This window comes from Acinonyx jubatus, chromosome C2, assembly GCF_027475565.1.
Source record: "Acinonyx jubatus isolate Ajub_Pintada_27869175 chromosome C2, VMU_Ajub_asm_v1.0, whole genome shotgun sequence".
In the NCBI taxonomy this organism is placed as follows: Eukaryota; Metazoa; Chordata; class Mammalia; order Carnivora; family Felidae; genus Acinonyx; species Acinonyx jubatus.
In genome coordinates, this window is record NC_069384.1 from 129,573,328 (window position 1) to 129,595,106 (window position 21,779).

Genomic DNA, 21,779 nt, shown 5'->3' on the forward strand with positions numbered 1-21,779 from the left:
ATAAATGAGTGTATATAACTGTGTTCCAATAAATCTTTATTTACAAATCCAACAGCAGACTGATTTAGTTTGTCAACTCCAAACTAAATCAACAGCCCATGTGGGTGACTCAGGCAAAGATTAAAATAAACTGTTTCCCTAATTTGTAACACACTGGCTAATTCATGGGCCATCCAGACCTGCTCCCTATATAAAGACAGTCATAAATTCTAAGGCAATCCTATTATATAACCATATTGATGAATATGAAAAACATGAAAATATATTCAATTATAACTCCCTACAATTGATCTAATAATGCTTAAATATAAAGTCTGTCATGCTTTCCTATCAAGCAAACATTTTTTACAATCATCTATTTGGTTGGGGTCTGTATAAATAGCTCCAAAGATAATATTTTGGCAGACTCACATAAGTTGTTTCATATTGTGCTTTTAAAATGCAGACTTGATGAAAAAGAACAAATGGTCAAGGCATTACAGTATTTTCTTTATGACCATAAGATGGCACCAAATTGTTACTATTCAACTAACAAGCACTTCGGCATACTTATCATAGGAAGGCCTTAATAGAAAATTGTTTTTAATGTAGTTGAGTAGATTAGTATTTTTTAAAAAAGCACTGTATTAAAAAAAAAAAAAAGCACACTTTGTTTACAGTTAAAAGCTAGAAATACTTGGAACCCAAAATGGACCTCCAGGCTCATGCAGAACCACTCGACCAATTTCTGGCACTATGTGCTGTTAAGACTGTGAGATACGGTTTCTACCCAAAGGGTTAGAACAATTCAATTATTGCTGAAGAAATAATGGTGATGGGGCAACCCTGATTTTGATACAAAAGGCAGTTCTGCCAGGTCTAACAGCCATGGGACCAGCACAGAAATGTGGTCCTTTGCCCAGAATATTTGTCAATTTGGCTAGATTCCAACCAAAAGGGAAAGAAACAGCAAGGTCAGCTGTGTTCAGTGATCTGCACATGAAACACTGTCTACCTGGGGCAGCTGTACAAATGCAGGCAGGTACCACTCGCAAATACTCAGGAGCACTAGCAGGTTTAGATCAGAAAAGAATTTATAAAGATCAAAACTAATGGTTCAAATCATTTTTTATTTTCCTCCCCAAACTTCACCACTTAAACTTACTTTGAATGAGGAGGAAGATTACATCAAATTTCTGTCTAGATTTATCAATCTAGAGGCTTGGACTTGAATTTTTAATGCTTTCTAAAAAATAAAATCCAACAATTTTATGCCCAATCTTATGGATGGATTTACTCTTAATAGTATTTACAAGAAACTGCCCCCCACCCCCCACACACATATCTTTAGAGTAATCTATAAAGGCCAGGATGGCGGGCTCTTCAGCTGGGCTTTGAAGAACAGGTAGAAATTCTAATTCTCAAAATTGAGGCAGAGGAAAAAGGTTCTTAAGTTGAAGGAATACTGTCCCAAAAGATCAGTAAGTAGATTGTGTTAGAACACTGTGTGAGGCAGGAGGCTAGAAAGATCCAAGGAAGAATTATGACTAAAATGGAAAAGAAAAAACAAAACAAAACACTGTTTTCTATTCTTCCACCACAAATCGTTTGGGGCAAGCAGCTAATATCTAATGTTAATGCGATTCACTTAGTGGGTCTCCACAAACAGCAAACTTCAATCTAAGCTATGCAGTTCTTTGCTGTATATTCTCTCACCTCTTAAGAGAGTGTCTTATACTGCAAATATTAAAAAGATGTGCTCCCAATAATTCAGATGGGTGCCTTCCTGTCAGTAATCTTAATAACAGATTCATTTTGAAAGCTCTGTAACAAAGCTAAAATGTTATCTTTCCCCCAGCACTTTGAATTTATGTTTGCTGAGTCCTACATAATAACTATACTAAAAAAACTATTTTCAAAAAAGTTTATTCTGTCAAAGCCAAGTTTACATTCATTTATTGCTTTACTTTTAGCAAAAGAATAGATAATGCCTGTAACAAGAAATGATTTTCCTACATTATACTTGGTCAGCCATGGCTTTTATTTTTTTAAGTTTTTCTTTTTTTTATTTTAGAAAGAGCGGAAGTGGGGGAGAGGAGCAGAGGGAGGGAGGGAGGGGGGAGAGAGAGAAAGGGGGGAGGGGGGGAGAGGGAGGGAGGGGGAGGGGAGACAGAGACAGAGAGAATATTAAGCAGGCTCCATGCTCAGTACAGAGTCCGACAAGGGGCTCAATCCTATGACCCTGGAATCATGACCTAAGCCAAAATCTAGACCTGGACACTCAAATGACTAAGCCAGCCAGGTGCCCTAGTCAGCTGTGGCTTTAAATCATTCTGGGCTAAAACCTCATCTAACATGTCTACTGGGAAATAAGGACAGCAGAAACTTCCATTTCAAATTGACCTGTGTCCCATTAAAGGCTGCTCAGCTTCAGTAATTCTCCCAACAGCTCTACCTTCCAAGCCAGAAAGCACGAAACAGGTATTTTCCACATTTTTCTTTTCTCCCATGTCAATGCTCTCTCTTAGAAGATAGAAATGCCACGCCTTTCTTCCCATACTGACTGCCACAGCCCAATCAGTCCCTCTACCACTTAAGCGTCTACAATTCTCTTCAGCAGTCTCCCTATTTTGTCTTTACAATCCACCCTCTACGCTTCCAAGAGTATATTACAAGACAAAAATCCAAACTCACATCATACTTCAACTTGCTACCAGTCTAATATGTCTTTACCTTCACCACTAGGCTCCTATCTGTCCAACCCCTTACATTATACACCTCCTGCCTTAAAAGTCCCAAACTCCTTGTAGTTTTCACTTCCAGTGTTCCTTCCAGCACCACATCTGCCCACCCCAGCCAACACCTCTGTAGAGGCTGTGCACTTGATTATAATATTCTGCTGCTTCTAGGCTAGAGATTCCTAATTTTTTAAGGTTTGATTCAGATGCTACTAGTTCTAGGAAATTTCTTTGACAACCTCTTCCCATGAAGTTGTTTATCTCCTTTGACTACTGTAACATTTCAGGATTTACCACTGTGCTGAATGTATCTCGTATTGGTCTCCAGGGTTAAGACTGAGAACTCCCCAAAGGCAAGATACTACCTCTTATTTCTTTATAAATCTAAACCTGTAACAATATTTGCAGCCTATTATATCTACATTAATATCAAGGACTGGTTAGCCATTATCCATTATCAACAACCAACTCTGAAAACCAAAACCAAAAATAAGGTTGTCCAACAGGAGTTAATCTTCATACCAAATTCTAACTGACCTCAAGGAAGCTTAATGATGGGGATAATCTGCTTGTCCAGTCACATACCAGTTAGGATTAATATTTACCCACTCTGTTTTAGTATGCAAATCAGCCGTCTGGACTGCATCTTAGTCTAAAAAGGCATTTCAAAGATTTCCAAATGCCAATGTCAAGGGAAACTTCCAGTAAAATGTGTGCTGGGTTCACCTTAATGCATGTGTATTTTTAAAATAAATGTGCAAAGGGGCACCTGGGTGGCTCTGTCGGTTAAGCATCTGACTTTGGCTCAGGTCATGATCTCACGGTTCGTGGGTTTGAGCCCCGCATAGGGCTCTGTGCTGACAGCTGGGAGCCTGGAGCGTGCTTCAGATTCTGTGTCTCCCTCTCCCTCTGCCCCTTTCCCCACTCGTGCTCGCTCGCTCTCTCTCTCTCTCTAAAATAGACCTTAAAAAATATTTTAAAAAATAAAATAAAATATAATAAAACAAAACAAAATAAATGTGCAAAGACCATTACTAACTTTCATGAAATAGCTTGTTAACAGTTATATACCCTGCTAACCATGTCCATGAGCTCTTAAAGGGCAGGGATGCCATCACCTTTTTATTCTTAGCACACTCTGGGTACTAAGTAAAAGTTTAGTGAAATGACAATTCATCCATCCAAGTTTTTGCATGAGTCATATGTGGAAGTCAAATGCAAATGAACTGCCCAGTGACAAAGGCAGTAAGTAAGGTAAAGTTAATTAAGGTTCTCAGATACGGTATTTATGGTTTGCCACCAATTCCTTTCACTGAGAAACTATTTGGAGTATGGCCAAGACTCATTTTACTTATGTTCTATATAAAAGAGATCAAAATTTAAAGTGATTTCAGAAAGACTACCAATATGAAAGATGTACCCTACCTTTTATAATGTAAACAAACTGTGTTTATGCTTTCTGAGTGTGGTTACTATTAAATAAAGCCTGTATCCTGAAGGCAGGGTGGGGGGAGGGGGTTTAGGTTGCCTGATTTCATCTCTAGGTCATGCTATGCCCAGTACAAATACTAGAGAACATGCTAAGCCTTGTTTCTTTGTAGCGGGGAATTATCTAACTAATTGGTGAATTATTTCAAGTTCCTTTCTCTTCTTCCCAGATGTGTAATCACTTGGGATCAAATGACTCCATGAGGTAGTCTTACAGGAAAAAAAAAAAAATCAAATAGGTTAGTATTATTAAGGGCTCTAGGAAGTCCTAGGGCTAGGAAATGGGGTAAAAATTTTAAATTTAGATACTAGTACATTTAAATAAGCAATGCTAATTTGATGATATATTATGGAAGATATATATACAAATATTCTAATTTGTTGTCATACTATGGAAAATTGAAACCTGGATGTAGTATATCTGTACTGTACATTTCATTCTTTTTAAATCACAGATTCTATGCACTATGAGTAGTGCCTAATTTCTGTATCTTCAACATCCCTAAGATTTTAATGTTAACAGCCCCGACTGGAAGGTCAGAAACTTAAGAAAAGAAATAATTTTTTCCTTGTGGTTTAAAAACCAAATGAAAAGACAGGCACATTTATTTCATACAAGTCATACTCTGAACCTAAAATGGAAAGCAAAAGATTGATATGCACTTAACATATTTCAAGTCTTTGTAACAGACAAAAAAAGTCATACAAAATTTAGGTATGAGACCACGTCACTAAAGATAAAGTTGACTAGACAATGGCTTCTATGTTCTATCTGATGAGAAAAATATACACTTGACTATTGAGCCTTAAAGAATAAAGTAGAATAAATTGAAGACATCTCAGCTCCTTATACTCAACTGTTTCAATTACAAGAACTCAAAGAACCAATATTTTCCCTGTCATTAACAACAATATTTCAGTGCTAACACTGGCAGGTTAATATTGGTGATAAAAACTGGAAAGTGGTTTATCCTGACAGTTTAAAAAATGGACAATAATTATAAAATACAAAACTCACTAATTTCAAGAATTAAACATGTAAGAATTTGAAACCCATTTCTGTTTCAGAGAGAAATATTCAACAGGAAAATGGACTTCAAATTTTGAATTTCTGCCCATATTTGCCACAACACACTAAAAAAAAATACCTACACTTCATCAAGCTAGTATAAAAACCGATGGCATTTCAAGAGTAAATCCAACTATTTCTTCAGCATGCCCAGTGAAACAGAAGGCAGGGAGAGAACAAATGATAGAAGTACGAAAAGGGACAGGCTCAGGGCAGTGCTGCAATCTAAGCCAAAAAAGATGCAGATTCACGAAGAGCAAGGCAGCACAGAATCTTCCACATAAACCCTGGTTCATGAACCATCTATTTGAGTTTAGGACTCTTTGAAGTATAGCACTCTATATTTCCTAAGAAAGATGCTTAAAAACATACATAAAAAGACGTTAAGAAAAATAAAATCCAGTTATTCATGTGAGGTACTTGGATTTATATTTAAGGGATGACAAAATGATACTTGACAAAGTGCATATTTATATTTAACTCAAAAAAGAGGCATAACATGTTAATATAATCTGTTATAAATTTCAGCCCCATCACTATTAAATACTTTTGATTCTATAACTAAGTGTTAATTATAGACAAAGCTACTCTACCTAGAATGCCACTTGATAACCCTGTAGTAATTTTGCTAGACCAAAGACTCGTAACTTAAAACAAAACAAAACAAAAAAAAGCAACCATTTACACTTACTAAGAAAAGCAAACATTTACTTCAAATTGCAGTATAGGCTTTTCAATCACAAAAAGAAAGAAAAGAACAGTGATCTGACAGTGGTCACATCCTGTGCAAAAAACGTGATACAAAACTGGTAACACAAGGTATCTGTGCTGCTTACATTGCAGGAAAAAGGAAATACAGTAGCTGAAATATGGCACTCCTGGGAATCAACTTCTAAACCAAAAGAATGCCTTTGAAATGACTAAATTTATTTGTGTATTAGTAAGAAAGCCCCACCACCATAAATAGTACAATATTTAAAAATTAAAAAAAATTTGTATCTATCTAAGATAGATAGTGTATTGTTAGACCTCTTTAAGTGCAGAAGGTGGTTCAGGTTTTGTCTTTTTTTTTTTTTTTTTTTAATTAAATAACTGCCCATATGCTTTATAAAGTTCCACTCAATTGCAAAAGCCAATTTAAATCAAGAAATATGTTATCAAAGTTGCATAATTTCATTTGGGACTGCCAGCAGGTTAAAGTCTCAAATCAAGTCTTTAACATAACACTCATTTTTAGTCAATGGAAAGTTAAAAAGTTCTCAAATCTTCATTATCCTCTGGAACTTGCCCTTCTAAATGATCCTCAGACTGCAATTCCTAGTTTGCAAATAAAAGAATGCAATATGCATCATACTTCAAGAAAAGACGACGATGTCGAACTAACATGCTTCTGGATCTTTTCCCTGCTCCTTTCCACCTTCTTTATAATTTCGGCTACTATGCATACTGACGAGGTGAGACCCAAAAGAAACAGCAGATCTGCAAGAGAAAATAAGGTGCATCTTACAATTCTTTGAAACACAGTTGCAAAGTGTAATAGCTTACATTTTTCCAGCATTTTACCAGAACTTTTTAAAATACACTGTCTCACAGCATTCCACGGGGTACATACAATCAGCCTCAGTTTAAAATTGAGGAAAGTAAGGCTCAAAACGTATTAATCCCAAGTTATATAGCTAGAAAAGGCAGCAGCCAGAGCTAGAACCCAAGTCCTCGGACTACTTTCCCAGAACCATAACCTCATAACCATAACCTGTAACAACAATACAAGAGGCCTTTTCTATTTAATAGACCTTATACAGCCTTTTTAAAAGGCTGTTCAAGCAGTGGTAACTGATTTGACTGAAAAATGCCTATCTAAAGATTACTTAGAAATTTCTATCTATTCCATTCGAGACCCTAGAATTCTACTCATCATTTAAAGATCATGTCTTTACAATAGTATCCACACTATCTCATTCTTATTCATTGCTTGAAAAACTGCAGCCATCTCAAGACTCCACTTTTTTTTTAAGAGGAACAGTGTAAATATGAAATTAAGATACTAAAAGCCAATACAACTTTAAGGTAAATTGTAACTTATAGCATAAAACACAGTGAGACTTCAGAACTTATTTTCATAAATACCCAAATTAACTTTAAAATACATCAGCCCTCACACTTACATAGGAAGATTTATTTTTAAATACACTGTATCCTATAAGTTTAATACATAGTATGTGAAAGAATAATGCCTATCTTCCATACAATCTGATTAAAATTTCCTGCTTTCAGGGTCAGACTGTTATTTTGTAAATAATGAATTAGCAAGTAAGAATAGTGAAATATTCGTTTAATTATTGAAACTAACTTTAAAGAAGAGCAATCTGGTTTTCAGTGAGCTTAAATCTAGATTTTTCTTCATACAAGATTGAAAAGTTATAAACTACAATTACTCCATAACAAGTTTTTGTTTGCTGTAGTTCAGAATCATCAAATACAATCTAACAACTGATAATCTATAAAATATTACAGGAAAAAAATTACAAAAAAAATTTCAAGTCTAGAGTGAGGCAAGTGTCTCCCCTAAACTTACTTAAATGAAAAAAATAGAACACAAGTCTCTCACTTTTTTATCTCACTTTTTAAAAGGCAATTTTTATTCAAACAAATGCATTAGAAAATACAATACTTCATCTAAAATATATAAATTATAAAAAGATAACATTTTCTTTACCCAGTATACTTAGGCTCTCGGTCTGAAAAACTTTTTGAAGTGGAGGAAAGTAAATAACTAACAACTGTCCCATGATGGATCCAAGAACTGCGTAGCAAAACATTTTATTACTGCAGAGTCCAATCTCAAATACAGACTTGGTCTGTTGGCAGAGCAAAGAGATAAATATTATTCCTTGGTCCCTGAAACAACTTCTTTATTATTACAATCATCTCCAATTATTAATAAGCTGGACTGAATTTCACAATGGCAATAGCATGAAATCTCTTAATTTTAACTATTATTTTGGAATAATTCAGATGGAATAAGGGTACAAATTAAAGCAGCTTCTCTTCAGAGCGCCTGGGTGGCTCACTCAGTTGAGCGGCCAACTCCTGATTTTGGCTCAGGTCTTTTGTTTTTTCTTCAGGATTTTAAAAAAATGTTTATACGAAATTTATTATCAAATTGGTTTCCATACAACACCCAGTGCTCATCCCAACAGGTGCCCTCCTCAATGCCTACCACCCACCCTCCCCTTCCTCCCACCCCCCATCAACCCTCAGTTTACTCTCAGTTTTTAAGAGTCTCTTAAAGGGGCGCCTGGGTGGCTCAGTCAGTTGAGCGGCTGACTTCAGCTCAGGTCATGATCTCACGGTCCGTGAGTTCAAGCCCCGCATCGGGCTCTGTGCTGACAGCTCAGAGCCTGGAGCCTGTTTCAAATTCTGTGTCTCCCTCTCTCTGACCCTCCCCCGTTCATGCTCTGTCTCTCTCTGTCTCAAAAATAAATAAACGTTAAAAAAAAAAAAAATTAAAAAAAAAAAAGTCTCTTATGGTTTGCCTCCCTCCCTCTCTACTTTTTTTTTTCCCCCCTTCTCCTCCCCCGTGGTCTTCTGTTAAGTTTCTCAGGATCCACATAGGAGTGAAAACATCTGGTGTGTCTTTCTCTGTATGACTTATTTCACTTAGCATAACACTCTCCAGTTTCAGGTCATGATCTCATGGTTCAGGAGATGGAACCCTGCATCGGGCTCTGCACAGACAGTGCAGAGCCTGCTTGTGATTCTCTCTCACACATACATACATTAAAAAAAAAAAAAGATGCTTCTCTTTATCATGAAAGAGTTTTCTCTAAAAGACTGAAGATTAACAGCAAGACCATAGAAAGAAAAGAAACTTTAGCATTCCAAAACATAAGAAACTTTATTTGTATGATTACTTTGATAAATCATTTTTTAAATTAATTAATTTATTTAAATTTTATTTCATTAACATACAGTGCAATATTGGTTTCAGGAGTAGAATTCACTGATTCACCACTTACAGACAACACCCAGTGCTCATCACAACAAAAACCATTTCTATCCATTAAGGTAGATAATCTAAAAGCTTTTTTTTTTTTTTTTTTTATGTTTATTTGCTCTTAAGAGAAAGAGAGAGAGACAGAGTGCAAGCAGGGGAGGGCAGAGAGAGAGGGAGACACAGAATCCAAAGCAGGCTCCAGGCTCTGAGCTGTCAGCACAGACCCCAATGCGGGGCTCAGACCCTCAAACTGCAAGATCATGACCTGGATTGGGGTCAGACACTTAACCAACTGAACCACCCAGGCACCCCCTCTAGAAGTTTAGACCTAATTATGTGTGTACTAAAAATGTAAAACTGCCTTTCATAAAACAAAAAATGTTGTAGCTTATTCAAAACTTAATCTAAATTAATGATAATTCATTACACTTGGAAAGTTCGTAACTGAGGATTTATAAGGTATTCTAAAATTGAAATGAATGGTCAGGCCTCAAAATGGAACCAGTTTTCAAAAACAATTATGCTCAAAAGTACTACTAGGTTCTAGCCCATAGCCCATTATTTTCTATCAAAACACTTCAATCAAGAAAAGGCAATCACATCTTAACATACAACATGGGAAGAGGGGCCCCTGGGTGGCTCAGTCGGTTAAGCATCTGACCTCGGATCAGGTCATGATCGCCCAGTTTGTGGGTTTGAGCCCCGCATAAGGCTCTGTGCTGACAGCTCAGAGACTGGAGCCTACTTTGGATTCTGTGTCTCCCTCTCTCTGCCCCTCCCCCGTGTGTGTGTGTGCATGGTCTCTCTTTCTCAAAAATAAAATAAACATTAAAAAATTTTTTTAAATGGGGGCACCTGGGTGGCTCAGTCGGTTGAGCGTTTGACTTCAGATCAGGTCATGATCTCACAGTTTGTGGTTTCAAGCCCCGCATCAGGCTCCGTGCTGACCACGGACAGCTCAGAGCCCGAGGCCTGCTTCAGATTCTGTGTCTCCTTCTCTCTCTGCCCCTCCCCTGCTCACGCTTTGTCTCACTGTTTCTCAAAAATAAAGAAATGTAAAAAAAAATTTTTTTAATTAAAATTAAAAAAAGATACAACATGGGAAGAAAATCAAATTTAAAATGTCCTAAGCTCTGACACACTGACAGAAGTAATGGGAAAACATTAATATACACAAAATTGTTCTTGTACTTCTAATAACACTTTCTTCTAAAATGAGACTAATACCAGGGTGCCTGGATGGCTCAGTCGGCTAAGCATCTGACTTTGGCTCAGGTCATGATCTTACAGCTAGCTCATGGTTCAAGTCCCGAGGGCTCTGTGCTGACTGTTCAGAGCCCCGGAGCCTGCTTAGGATTCGGTCTCCCTCTCTCTCTGCCCCTCCTCCACTCGCACTTTGTCTTTCTCTCTCTGTCCCAAAAATAAACATTAAAAACATTTTTTAAATGAGACTAATGCCATCTTAACAGAACCCATGAGTTTTGTCTAATACTCTCAGATATATTAACTTGAACCTATCGTAAAACTACAGATAATAAGAGAATAGAAAGAAGAAACACCAAGTGCTGACACCTATGATTTTCTTGGATCTTCTGGTCAAAGTTAAGGCTATCATCATCTCAAATGCCCCATCCCCATTATGACATGTTTGTGGGTAGACGTATCTGTATCTGGGGCTATAATCTGTGGTGACAAAATCAGCTAAAACCCCACAATCCTTGCCTACTTACAATTAGTATTCTATCAGCCAGCTAAGATCACCTAAGCTTACCTGGGATCTGGAACTTAGTGCATTGAACATATCAAAAAATACAAAGCACGTGAACGTCATTGTTGTGTCTCGAGGTGTTATCACATTGTCTCGTAGCTGTCACGAGGAAAAAGAATGATTTTCAGTGGGTGAATTTAATGGACAAATACTGCATGCTTGTAAAAGGTTAATATTTTCTTTGCTTTAACATGAAAGAGCTGTAGTCTAAGATATAAAACATATAAGCTGGCTATACTTCCTATATGCCATTTAAGAAAGTCACTAAGGAATAGCTGTAATTTAAATAAAGTAAAAAGTCTTCTCACAAACCACGTATTGGATATTAAAACAACTTTCTTTTTTGATGTAATAAAATAGCAGTAAGGACTCAGATTTTCTAGTTTCTCCCCAAATTTTAATATATTAATTTTTATTGTACTGGTATGTCTCTGCAGATTTAAACTAGTCTAATAAATGAATAAGCAATTCTATTAACCCATAAAGCCTGAAATCAAACTATTTTTAAATGTTTTTGTTATCATGTTTTCCAAAGAGCTCTCTTAACTTTCCAGGCTTCTATGTAAAACACCAAAAAAAGTGAATCCTATCATACAGAATGCATATTATTAAGGCAGAGCTTATCAAGTAACTATACCTCCCGCCAGAAGACAAACAAAGTCCCACAAACAATGATTATAGATGAAACAAGTATTTTAAGTATCAGGTTTTTGGTCAATATGCTGTCCTTCCAGTTTCGTGGAGGTTTACGAATGACATCTTTATCCACTGGTTCTACTCCAAGGCTTCAAAACAAATAGAAAAGTGAATTACTTCAAAGTTTTAGGTTTTGATTTGTTATTTTCATAATCCCATTAACCTCAATTATCCAGGAAATGAAATGTTTTCTTATGGAAACAAAATGTTGACCATAAAAACCTTGGCTATAATTACTCAAAAATAACCATGGATTTTATCACTCTTCCTTCTTTTACTCTTGTTTATTTGGCATAGTTTGATGGGAGACTGATGGTCAAATTTCAAAAAAATTGTCTAACTTCATTTACATATAAATTTACTTATTTCAAATATGGCCTGAAATACTAAGCTACCATGTAAACCCTGAAATACCTTTTCAGGCAAGGAGATTTTAAGTAGGATGACTTATTATAATGGCTGCTGACATGCATCAGTCAATTATTCTTTCTGCTGGGAAGCAGCATCTAAGGCCCCATTACAGAAGAAAATACTTACATGCTTAAGTGTCAATACTTTCCCAAAGTCTCTAAAATTGACAAAAGAACCCAGGTAGTAACACTAAACTCAGGATTTCTCCATTACATCCCATTCTTAGAGACAAAAGCTTTCTTCCTGAGAACAGGAACTGTACCTATATACCCTGATCTGTTCTCAACTTAAGAATGGGCATCTAACACAGTGCAAAAGCTCGGTCCATGACATGTCAACAAACACCCAAAGAGAGTAAATGATATATGCACACATCACACAATGTATAACAAACGTGTTGCTGCATGATAGATTTCCAATCCTATCCATGAATAAAATATTAAAACTTAATCATCAGGATATCACACCTTCCTTGTCTTTCTACTAGCTCATGCATAAGAAAACTCTTACCTCTGAGCTGGAGGTCCATCCATAATTATATTGATCCACAAAATCTGCATGGCATTGAGAGGATTAGGAAAGTTCATTAATGTAGCCAATGAGATTAAAGTTAATGCTGCTATACTCCTGTTGAAAAAAAGTAATTGAAAAAAATCTGTCAGCATAGTATACTTCCTACTACTTTTATAGCACTTCCTTAGCATTTGAAAATCTCATTTTACTACTGCGCTTTTAAAGGAAGTCTGTATATCCAATTACCCTATGCTTCATTCGGGTGTGAATATTCTGAAGCTAAAGTTAAACTTTATAATCCACAGCATTTAAATAAAGGATTTCAAGATGTTTAGATAATAACAAATAGAGGAAGATTTTAAACACTGAGTTCAGAATAGCTGTTACTACAGTATAGTTAACAGTTTCAACAATATTTTGGCAACTATTTTTTGACTACAGAAAAGCCCTTCTACTTTTGGAAAAAGATACCAAGGAAACACACTAAGATTTGACACTGCTTCCTTGGTTATTTCTGGAGCTAGTAAATAAACCACAAAGGTTTATACATTTTGATGATGACTTAGACATCATCTCTTTATCTTGCCATTTTTAATTTTAGGATAGAATTAATTTTCATTTTGGAAAAGTTACATATGAACAACACTCAGAAATAGCCAAAAAGCTTCTAAGCATTCTGCTTGAATTCTACTTGTCACATAATTTATCTATAAGACCCATGGTGACAAACTTCTTATAAACTTACGTGCTCAGTTGGAATCTAACAAAATTTTTAATGTTATTATAAATCCCTTTACCCTCTTCAATTGCAGACCTGAAAGTTAAAAAAAAAAAAAAGTGATAATTATCATACAAAAATAAAGATATATCTACTCTAAAACACCATAGACCTACTTTTGAAAACAAGTTTCCAACTGATGTAACACATCCATCATTAAAAAAGAGTCTGTTATTTTCTTCACATATTAAGATTAGAAACAAATATGGAAACATTATTCTGGTAAAGAATTAAAGTCACATCTGTGAAGCTCCACCTGAACTAATTTCATTATACAATATTAAAATTCTTATTCTTAAAGATATTTCAACATTACAATCATAACACTGTCTTTTTACACAACAGACAATACTACACATTTATTACACTAAAATAATGAGCTTCTTTACCCCTTCAATTTTATTTTTCTTAAAGGTAAAGACGCATGCATGGTAAGGAATTAAATTAATGTATGTCAGGAATTAAATGGCAATAAAATATATTAGAAATCTAGCACATAATCTACTATTGTTCCTACATACAATTAGAAATTCTGCTTTAGCAGAATTATATAAAGAATACGGTTTACAAAGATTCATTTAAATTCTCATTTGGTTAAATCTAGGAAAATACATGTTTTTTAAACAACTTCCCCTTCCTTTCAAGATTTTTATACAAGTCTCAGAATGCAAAGAAAAAAAACCCTATATCCCTATAAAAGCGTGGCAATTCAGAGCTCCCACATGCTCCACTTCAGGCCTCGATGGGTTAATGAAGTACCCTGGACATATAATTAGCATGTGTCACTGAACTGAGGAGGACTCAGGTTATCTAACAGGTGATTATCAAGTAACAAGAGTCAGGGGACCCCCACATGAACATTGTGCAACTGACATTACCAGGTATAACATAAGAATCTTAAATCAATTAGAAACCATGGCTGAAGGAGACAACGCTATTTAAAACATAATCACTTGTATCACTGACAACAGGGACAATTACAGACAGAAGGCAATAGGTATGGATAGAGATTTGATTATTTTAATACTTATTGTAAAGCCACACATATGCATATTTCTAATAGACTGAATTTAAGTAGAATAAAGGCTCCATTAAGGTTTACTGCTGTGCCACTACACTGGTGGCCAGAAAAATGTGACATCTGGCTGGCACTCAATAAATATTTCTTAAACGAGTGACTCTGCCATTTATTATATCCTTTTCATTCCATACAAATAATTTTCTTTGAAACTATACACTAGGCCATAAATAAGATTAATTAATCCTAGTAAAATAGTTCATCCACTGTGCACATATTTAAACAGTGACTATACTAATTCTTTTCCAGTTGAACTGTCTGGAGATGGGTACAGAAAAAGATGGGAAAAGATTCTCTGATGTGCATTCACTGAAACAAAACTTACATTATGGTTTGGAAATCATCATCCACAAGGATCATGTCTGCTGCCTCTTTGCAAACGTCTGTGCCAGTCTGACCCATTGCAACTCCAATGTCTGCAGCCTTCAGAGCAACTGCATCGTTGACTCCATCTCCTGTCATGGCTACAACTGAGCCGTTCTTCTGTAGAGACTGGAGTGGGGGGGGGGGGGGGGATTCTGATAAAAATGTTGCTTCCACAAAGATAAAGGGATAAATAACTCCTATTTTACTCATATAATAAAGACTGGAAACAAGACAGACCACCAATTTTTCAACAACCTTCAATATATGGAGGTGTTAAGATAAAGTTTAGAAAAAGTTTTTATTAATAGTCTCATGTGTGAGAACCATGTCTAAAGTCTGATCTAGAGTTAATTATACAGTGGCTCTCAGGGGCAATTTTGCCTTGTAGGGGACATTTGGCAATGTCTGGAGATATTTTTTACTATCATGACTGGATGCTACTAGCATCTAGAGGGTAGGGGCCAGGGATGCTGCTAAACATCCTACGAGGTACAGGACAGGCCCTCACAACAAAGAATCCAGCCCAAAATGTCAATAGTATGAAGGCTGAGAAACAGTATGAAGGCTGAGAAACTAATGCAATGGAGGGCTATTGTGATTAAGAACTTAAGCCCTTTAACTAATGGATACTACGTCAGTTGCTTCGTATATATTTACTGATTAATATAAATAACCATAAGTTTTAAAATATTATTCCCTCATAATATCTCCTTTTCTTGCTCTATTTATTCAGTTTCTAAGCAATTACTGCTAATTACACTGGGATGATTTGGCTATGGACTCCTGTCAGAACATACGACTACAATGTCAATGGTTTAAAGAAGGTTGTACTTGCAGATATTTCATTCAAGGTTTCTTCTACATCTTCCTTTGCTAACTACATTCTCTATTAATGCTTCAATTTCAAGCTCTAAAAAAAAAAATAATAATCACCTCTTTTGCTTCACAATACCTTTTACTTTAATGTTCGATCAACATTCCTAGTAATGCAATCATAATGAAAGACAAGAAGTAGCATTTTGGAGATAGCGATAAAACAATTGGATTTTTAGAGACCCACCTTAATAATTTTCATCTTGTGCCTGGGACTAGCTCTGTAAAATACCGCAACCTGTAAAAACACAGGATACACTAAAAATCTTCAATGTTAAGAAATATCAGAATAACTCATGCATTTATGACCCAGATTTTTAAAAATTATCTATTTAAAGTATATTTACTTTGCCACAGAGATCAAGCTTAAGCAATAGGTCGTATCTGTTAAGACACTCATTTGACATGATCATTTCAAACTTTACCAACAGTAGCACCGGAAATACACAATCTAAACAAGTTATCCAATTTAACCCATTATGTTTAAAGTCTGAAGAGAAACAGCCTTATTCTTGAAATGTTTCAGAGACAGAGAAGGAAGAATTCACCTCCATATGTTTCTTCATTACACTGGCCAACAACAAAAATGGCCTTTTCCCTTCGTTCTGTCTTCAGGAAGGATAAAGAACAGCTGCCTTTTTTGCTGTTGTTGTGGTTTTGTTATTGTTGTTGTTTATAAAGTGTCAAGTGTCGGGGAGCCTGGGTGGCGCAGTTGGTTAAGCATCTGACTTCAGCTCAGGTCATGATCTCACGGTTCATGAGATTCAAGCCCCGCATCGAGCTCTGTGCTGACAGCTCAGAGCCTGGAGCCTGGTTTGGACCCTGGGTCTCCCTCTCTCTCTCTCTGCCCCTCCTCTGGTCATGCTCTGCCTCTCTCTCTCAAAAAATAAATAAACACTAAAAAAGTAATAAAAAATAAAGTGTCAAGTATCTGCTCATTCTCCCTCTTCGTTTTAATTCTTTAGGTTCTCCTACACTATATTTCCAACAGTTTATATGATCTTATCCCTCCAAACCATGCATTTAATTCCCTTTTCTGATGCCATCTCCTAGTCTCCTCAAACCCTTTCACTGTGCCCCAAAGGCAGACATCAACAACATCCCCTGTATCCTCCACTTTTGCACATTGCTCTAAACTAATTTTGCACACAGCAAAGCCATCCCTACAGTCCTCTCAAAAAGTACCACCAGGAGAGCCTAGACAGGGGTAGGTGTCTTTCATTCCCCCTTTTTTATTCATAAAACCTCAGTTTTGAAGGTCACAGGATACTATACTTCCTACTAACTGCAGTCATTCACTGCTCCAGGTCACTCCCCCATGTTTCACAAAATGTTTTTCAGATTTTTTTTTTTTAATGAATACAATGTTGTATTAGTTTCACACGTACAACACAGTGATTCACAATTCTATACGTTACACAATGCTCACCATAAGAGTAGTTACCATCTATCACTACACATTATTATAACACTATGGACTATGTTCCTTACACCATACTTCTCATCCCTGTGACTTAATGAACTTCTGCTTCACTGTCACTCTTTCCAACAACACTCTTTCCAACAACATTTAAGTCACGGCGATTTTAATAACTACATAATATACCATTCTTCTCCCTACTGTCCTAGAGGATTAGTTCATACTAAGTTTTCTCTCCTCATGCTTCCAATTTATCACCATCTCCAACCCTAGGCTCCGTTGACAACTTTGCTTCCCACTTCAAAGAAAACAGAATGAGGAAAGAACTTCCGTAATTCCCACCATCCAATATCTGCATCCAAGCACTATCCTTTCCTTCTCTCCTTTTATTATAGATGAACTAAATATGCTCCTAGCACACGGGTCAAATATTCTACCTTCTGACCTATTTAAAGATCATTGCTCCAGAAATTCTATCCTCTCTTGCATCAAAATCTTTTCCTCACTGATGCATCGTTATCATCAGTATACAAACATTTGATTATTTCTTCCATTTAAATAAAAACAAAACCAAAAAGTTCCCTTCTTGTTTGGGGCACTACCCTACATTTTCCTCCTTCTTTATAGCAAAACTCCTCTGTACTTGCCATCTCCCATTTCCCCTCTTCTCATGCTCTCCTGACTCCATCCCAGTTGGGCCGCTGCCCCCACCACTGCGCTGAAACCCCTGCTGAAGACTATTAAAGACGACCTGCTTTGCTCACACCAGTGGTCATTTCTTTTCTGACTTACGCTCTCAGCAGCACGCTAACATAGCCGGTAATTCCCTCCTCCTGAGATACTTTCTGCTCTTGGCTTCCATGATCACCCTATAGTCTCCTAGTCTTCCTCCTACCTTTCTGGCTGCCCCTCTTTTGCAGGCTCCTCCGGACCTCCCTGAAGTCTGAATCTTGGAATATTTCAGGACTCAGTTCTTAGATTCCTCTCTACAAAAGGTCTAAGAATCTCCACCTGTCCCTAGGTGATCTCATCCAGCCTTAGAGATTTAGATTTTATTTTTATGCATTTTTGTCTTCAGCCCCAGTATCTCTTCTAAAATCCAGACCAGTGAAATTAATCTACCCACCTATTCCAAAGTTCCTTTTGGATGTCTCATCTAAGACTTAAAAATATCACAAACTGAACCCCTGTTATTTCCCAAAATACATGTCCTTCATATCCTCTGCTAATGGCAAGTATATCCTCCTAGTCGCTCCGGCTCAATTCCTCCTCTTCTCTCACATGCCACAAGCAGTTTAACAGCAAATCCTATTGGCTTCATCCTCAAATAAATCCAAACTTCAACCTCCTTACTCTAAACCCATTGCCAATACTCTGGGCCAATATATGAACTGATTTTTCATTTCTGCCCTTGTCCCCTGCAGTCTCTTCTCAACGAAGTGACCACAGTGAAACTGCTAAAACAGAAGCCAGATCACATCTGTTTTCTGCTCAAAACCCTCCAATGACTTCCTATCTTCTTCAGAATGAAAGCCAAAGCCCATTACTACCTACCCCTTCCTCCTCATTTGTCTTTTTTCACCTAAACTACACCTACTCGGCCTCCACCCTGTTCCTTAATCACACCAGGCACACTCGCCTCAAGGTCTTTGCACGTGTGTTCCCTCGTCTGGAGCGCTCTTTCCTCAGATATTACGTGGGCTGCTCCTTTGTCAAGCAGTTTCTCAGTAATAAGGTCTTTCCTAGTCATGTTATCTAAAAATTTCAATTTACCTCTTCAATCTTTCCTCTCTCTACTCCCTGCTTTTGTTGGTGCTCCTTAGCACTTATCTGACACAATGTATATATTTACTTATCTTAGACTATAAGCTCCCTGAAGGCAGTCCTCTATAAATACATATAAAATGAATAAATCACTGAATTTAGTACCATCAAACAGACTGTACCCAGTTTCTCTCCCAATTTTAATAAAGGTCTAAAACAAACGAGGATTATTTTCTTGGGCAAAAGACTCAATCTAACTGTAACATCACATTACTACTTATGCCTAGGGCCTTTAGATACCATGAATCACATAAATCATATTTGGAGAATATATTTCCTTTTTTAAAAGCTCAAAATCCTTTGGACTCTTTAGTATGTCATTAAAAAGGACTAAAGGACATCTGCATTGAAAGTATATTGCTACCTTCTGAGTGACAATTCAATATTACTGCGAAATTAATCATATAGCACACAGCATTGAAATACAGGAGTATTTAGCAAAGACTGCAGATTTTCCAGAATATTTAAATCAAAGGCTAATTACCACCACTCAGGTTGAACAGAGTAAAATTTTGCCTTTGTTACACTCACTGCACGTCATTTGAACCATCGCAAATCATGCCATTATATCACTGACAATGGAGCCACGAGGACATGCCAACTGTTGGACTGAAAGCATATTTCTTCTGTACACTAACAAATTACTTGACGTGCAGCCGGTATACCTACGACCTGATATAAGATTTTAGTATTTCAAAGGTTTGATGGCAACTCAAAAATAAGAGCAGCAGTTTCGAGACCAAGCAGATTTTAATGAAAACTCAGTTGGTGCTTTGCATGTGATACAGAGTAAAATTTGTTCTTAAAGCACCAGAAGAGCAGATCAATCTTTTAGGTGACTAAAAACACTAAATTTAGTGACTCAAAGTTATGGCCTAAAGAAATAAGATTTAAAACAAAACAATATGGAAAGGACTAGAGACTGAGCTACATCACTGTATCACAGAGCTAAGATTAGACTTGGGGGTAACTGAATTTCCTCTATTCATAATCTTTTCACCTTTATATCCGTTTCTCTACTTAACAACAAAAAAAGAATATACGGATTAAAGATAAAGCACACAATAAAATCATGTACCTTGGAAGCAAGAGGGAAAAAGATAGGATGAGGACAGGATGGTAAAAGGACAGTGGAAAAGAAATAGAACTTTGAAAAGGATCAGGTTTAGGGAATAATTTTTTCCCTTCTCATTGGTCCTTCTTTACAGTGTCATATTTGTGGTTAGCACTCACAGGTTGTTTTTTTTTTTTAATGTTTATTTATTTATTTGAGAGAGAGCGAGCAGGGGAGGGGCAGAGAGAGAAGAGAGAAAAGGAATCAAAGAATCCCAAGCAGGCTCCACGTTCAGCACAGAGCCCAATGCAGGGCTCAAACTCACAACCGTGAGGTCATGATCTGAGCAGAAATCAAGAGTTGGATGCTTAACCAGCTGAGCCACCCAGGCACCCCATCACTCACAGTTCTCTTGATCAACATTAATAGACAAGGATGCTAGGAAAAGGAAGTTAAGAAGAATACAGGAAAATACTAAAGGAGAAATTAATGAAAAATATTCCTGGAATTAAAATAACCTGCTGAAGTTTCCCCAATCTTCCAGGAAAGATATAAAGATACCAGATGCATTGAAGAAAAGAAAAAAAACAAAAACAAAAAACAGGTGACTGAAATAAAATATTTACAACCTACCAAAAACCAAACAGCACACAGATTGGGGATTCTATTACAGGAATTTGATTAATAGTTTTGGTAGTAATACAAATGAAAGTACTGCTATTAAAAAGAACAAAAGAGGATGTCCACTTCTATTGATGGGAAATATAGGACACACTACAAGAAATCATACACAAAAAACATTGAGAACTCCTAGATGGACTTTCTAAATAATTAAACAAAATTAGTTTCCATGCTACTCTTTTGTTGGCTCTAGGTTAAAAGGACAGAGTAATGTTAGAAATGAAATATGAGACTGAATTATGGAAAGAGGAAGCTAAAAAACATTTTAGTAAGGAAAAGAATTAATATGATTTAGTACATGTGGGGAAATCTCAGTAAGCTGGCAATTTAGAAGTTTTTTGCTTTTAACACTAATAAAAGAAAAGCCATTCAAACTGGTATGAAGTAAAAGCACTAGACCAAGTATATATGTTGGCTGTAAGAGAGTTCCATAAACGTAAGATGAAGTGGGGAAGAAAACAAGTTACAGGATAAGGGCAGTCCACCTAAGCTCAAAGAGCTAAAACAATTCATTAATAGTATTTGCAGAAAAGATTTAGGTATTCAAAAGAAATACCTGGAAGGGAGCTCTGGTATTTATGGAATTCCTCCTTAGAATAGGACAAGGTGAAGCAATTCAGTAAGCTTCTCACAAAGCTTAGGTTTTATATTGTTTTAGTCTCTTTGGAATAGCATCAGGGTATCTGCCATAATTAATGCATAAAAACTGTTATCTGGAAAAGACGTAATTTGCCCAGGCTGATGGTGTAATTTGTAATTTGCAATTTGCCTCTTCCTTCTCTAAGTACCTTGAAGTTGGTTTCCAGAGTTCATTAGCATTTTTATCAGAGAGCCCAGAGAGTGAACCAAGAAAGCAAATAAAATGAAACTTCAAATCTGTCAATTTCACTACTTGTCACCATCTCTGGGAATAGGTTTGGAAGAAAAGGTTGAACAAAGGTCTAATGGGAAAATGTTTAATTAACTGCAGATTTCACATATATTGACTAATGTACACTCTGTCCCAATACCCCTTGGTAACCTAGTACAGAATTTATTCTTTCAGA

At 36.4% G+C, this 21,779-nt stretch overlaps 1 protein-coding gene across 1 annotated transcript in view; it reads right to left on the reverse strand.

Moving 5' to 3' along the window:
- Positions 1-21,779, reverse strand: part of ATP2C1 (ATPase secretory pathway Ca2+ transporting 1) — a 170,579-nt gene that overhangs the window by 9,397 nt on the left and 139,403 nt on the right. Inside the window, exons 20-27 of the mRNA XM_027061851.2 lie at positions 15,942-15,992; positions 14,841-15,007; positions 13,405-13,473; positions 12,657-12,773; positions 11,677-11,824; positions 11,043-11,138; positions 7,991-8,132; positions 6,629-6,753 (exon numbers count right to left, since the gene is read on the reverse strand). Of these exons, the coding sequence (XP_026917652.1) occupies positions 6,629-6,753; positions 7,991-8,132; positions 11,043-11,138; positions 11,677-11,824; positions 12,657-12,773; positions 13,405-13,473; positions 14,841-15,007; positions 15,942-15,992 (915 nt within the window). The remainder of the gene's footprint in view (positions 1-6,628; positions 6,754-7,990; positions 8,133-11,042; positions 11,139-11,676; positions 11,825-12,656; positions 12,774-13,404; positions 13,474-14,840; positions 15,008-15,941; positions 15,993-21,779) is intronic.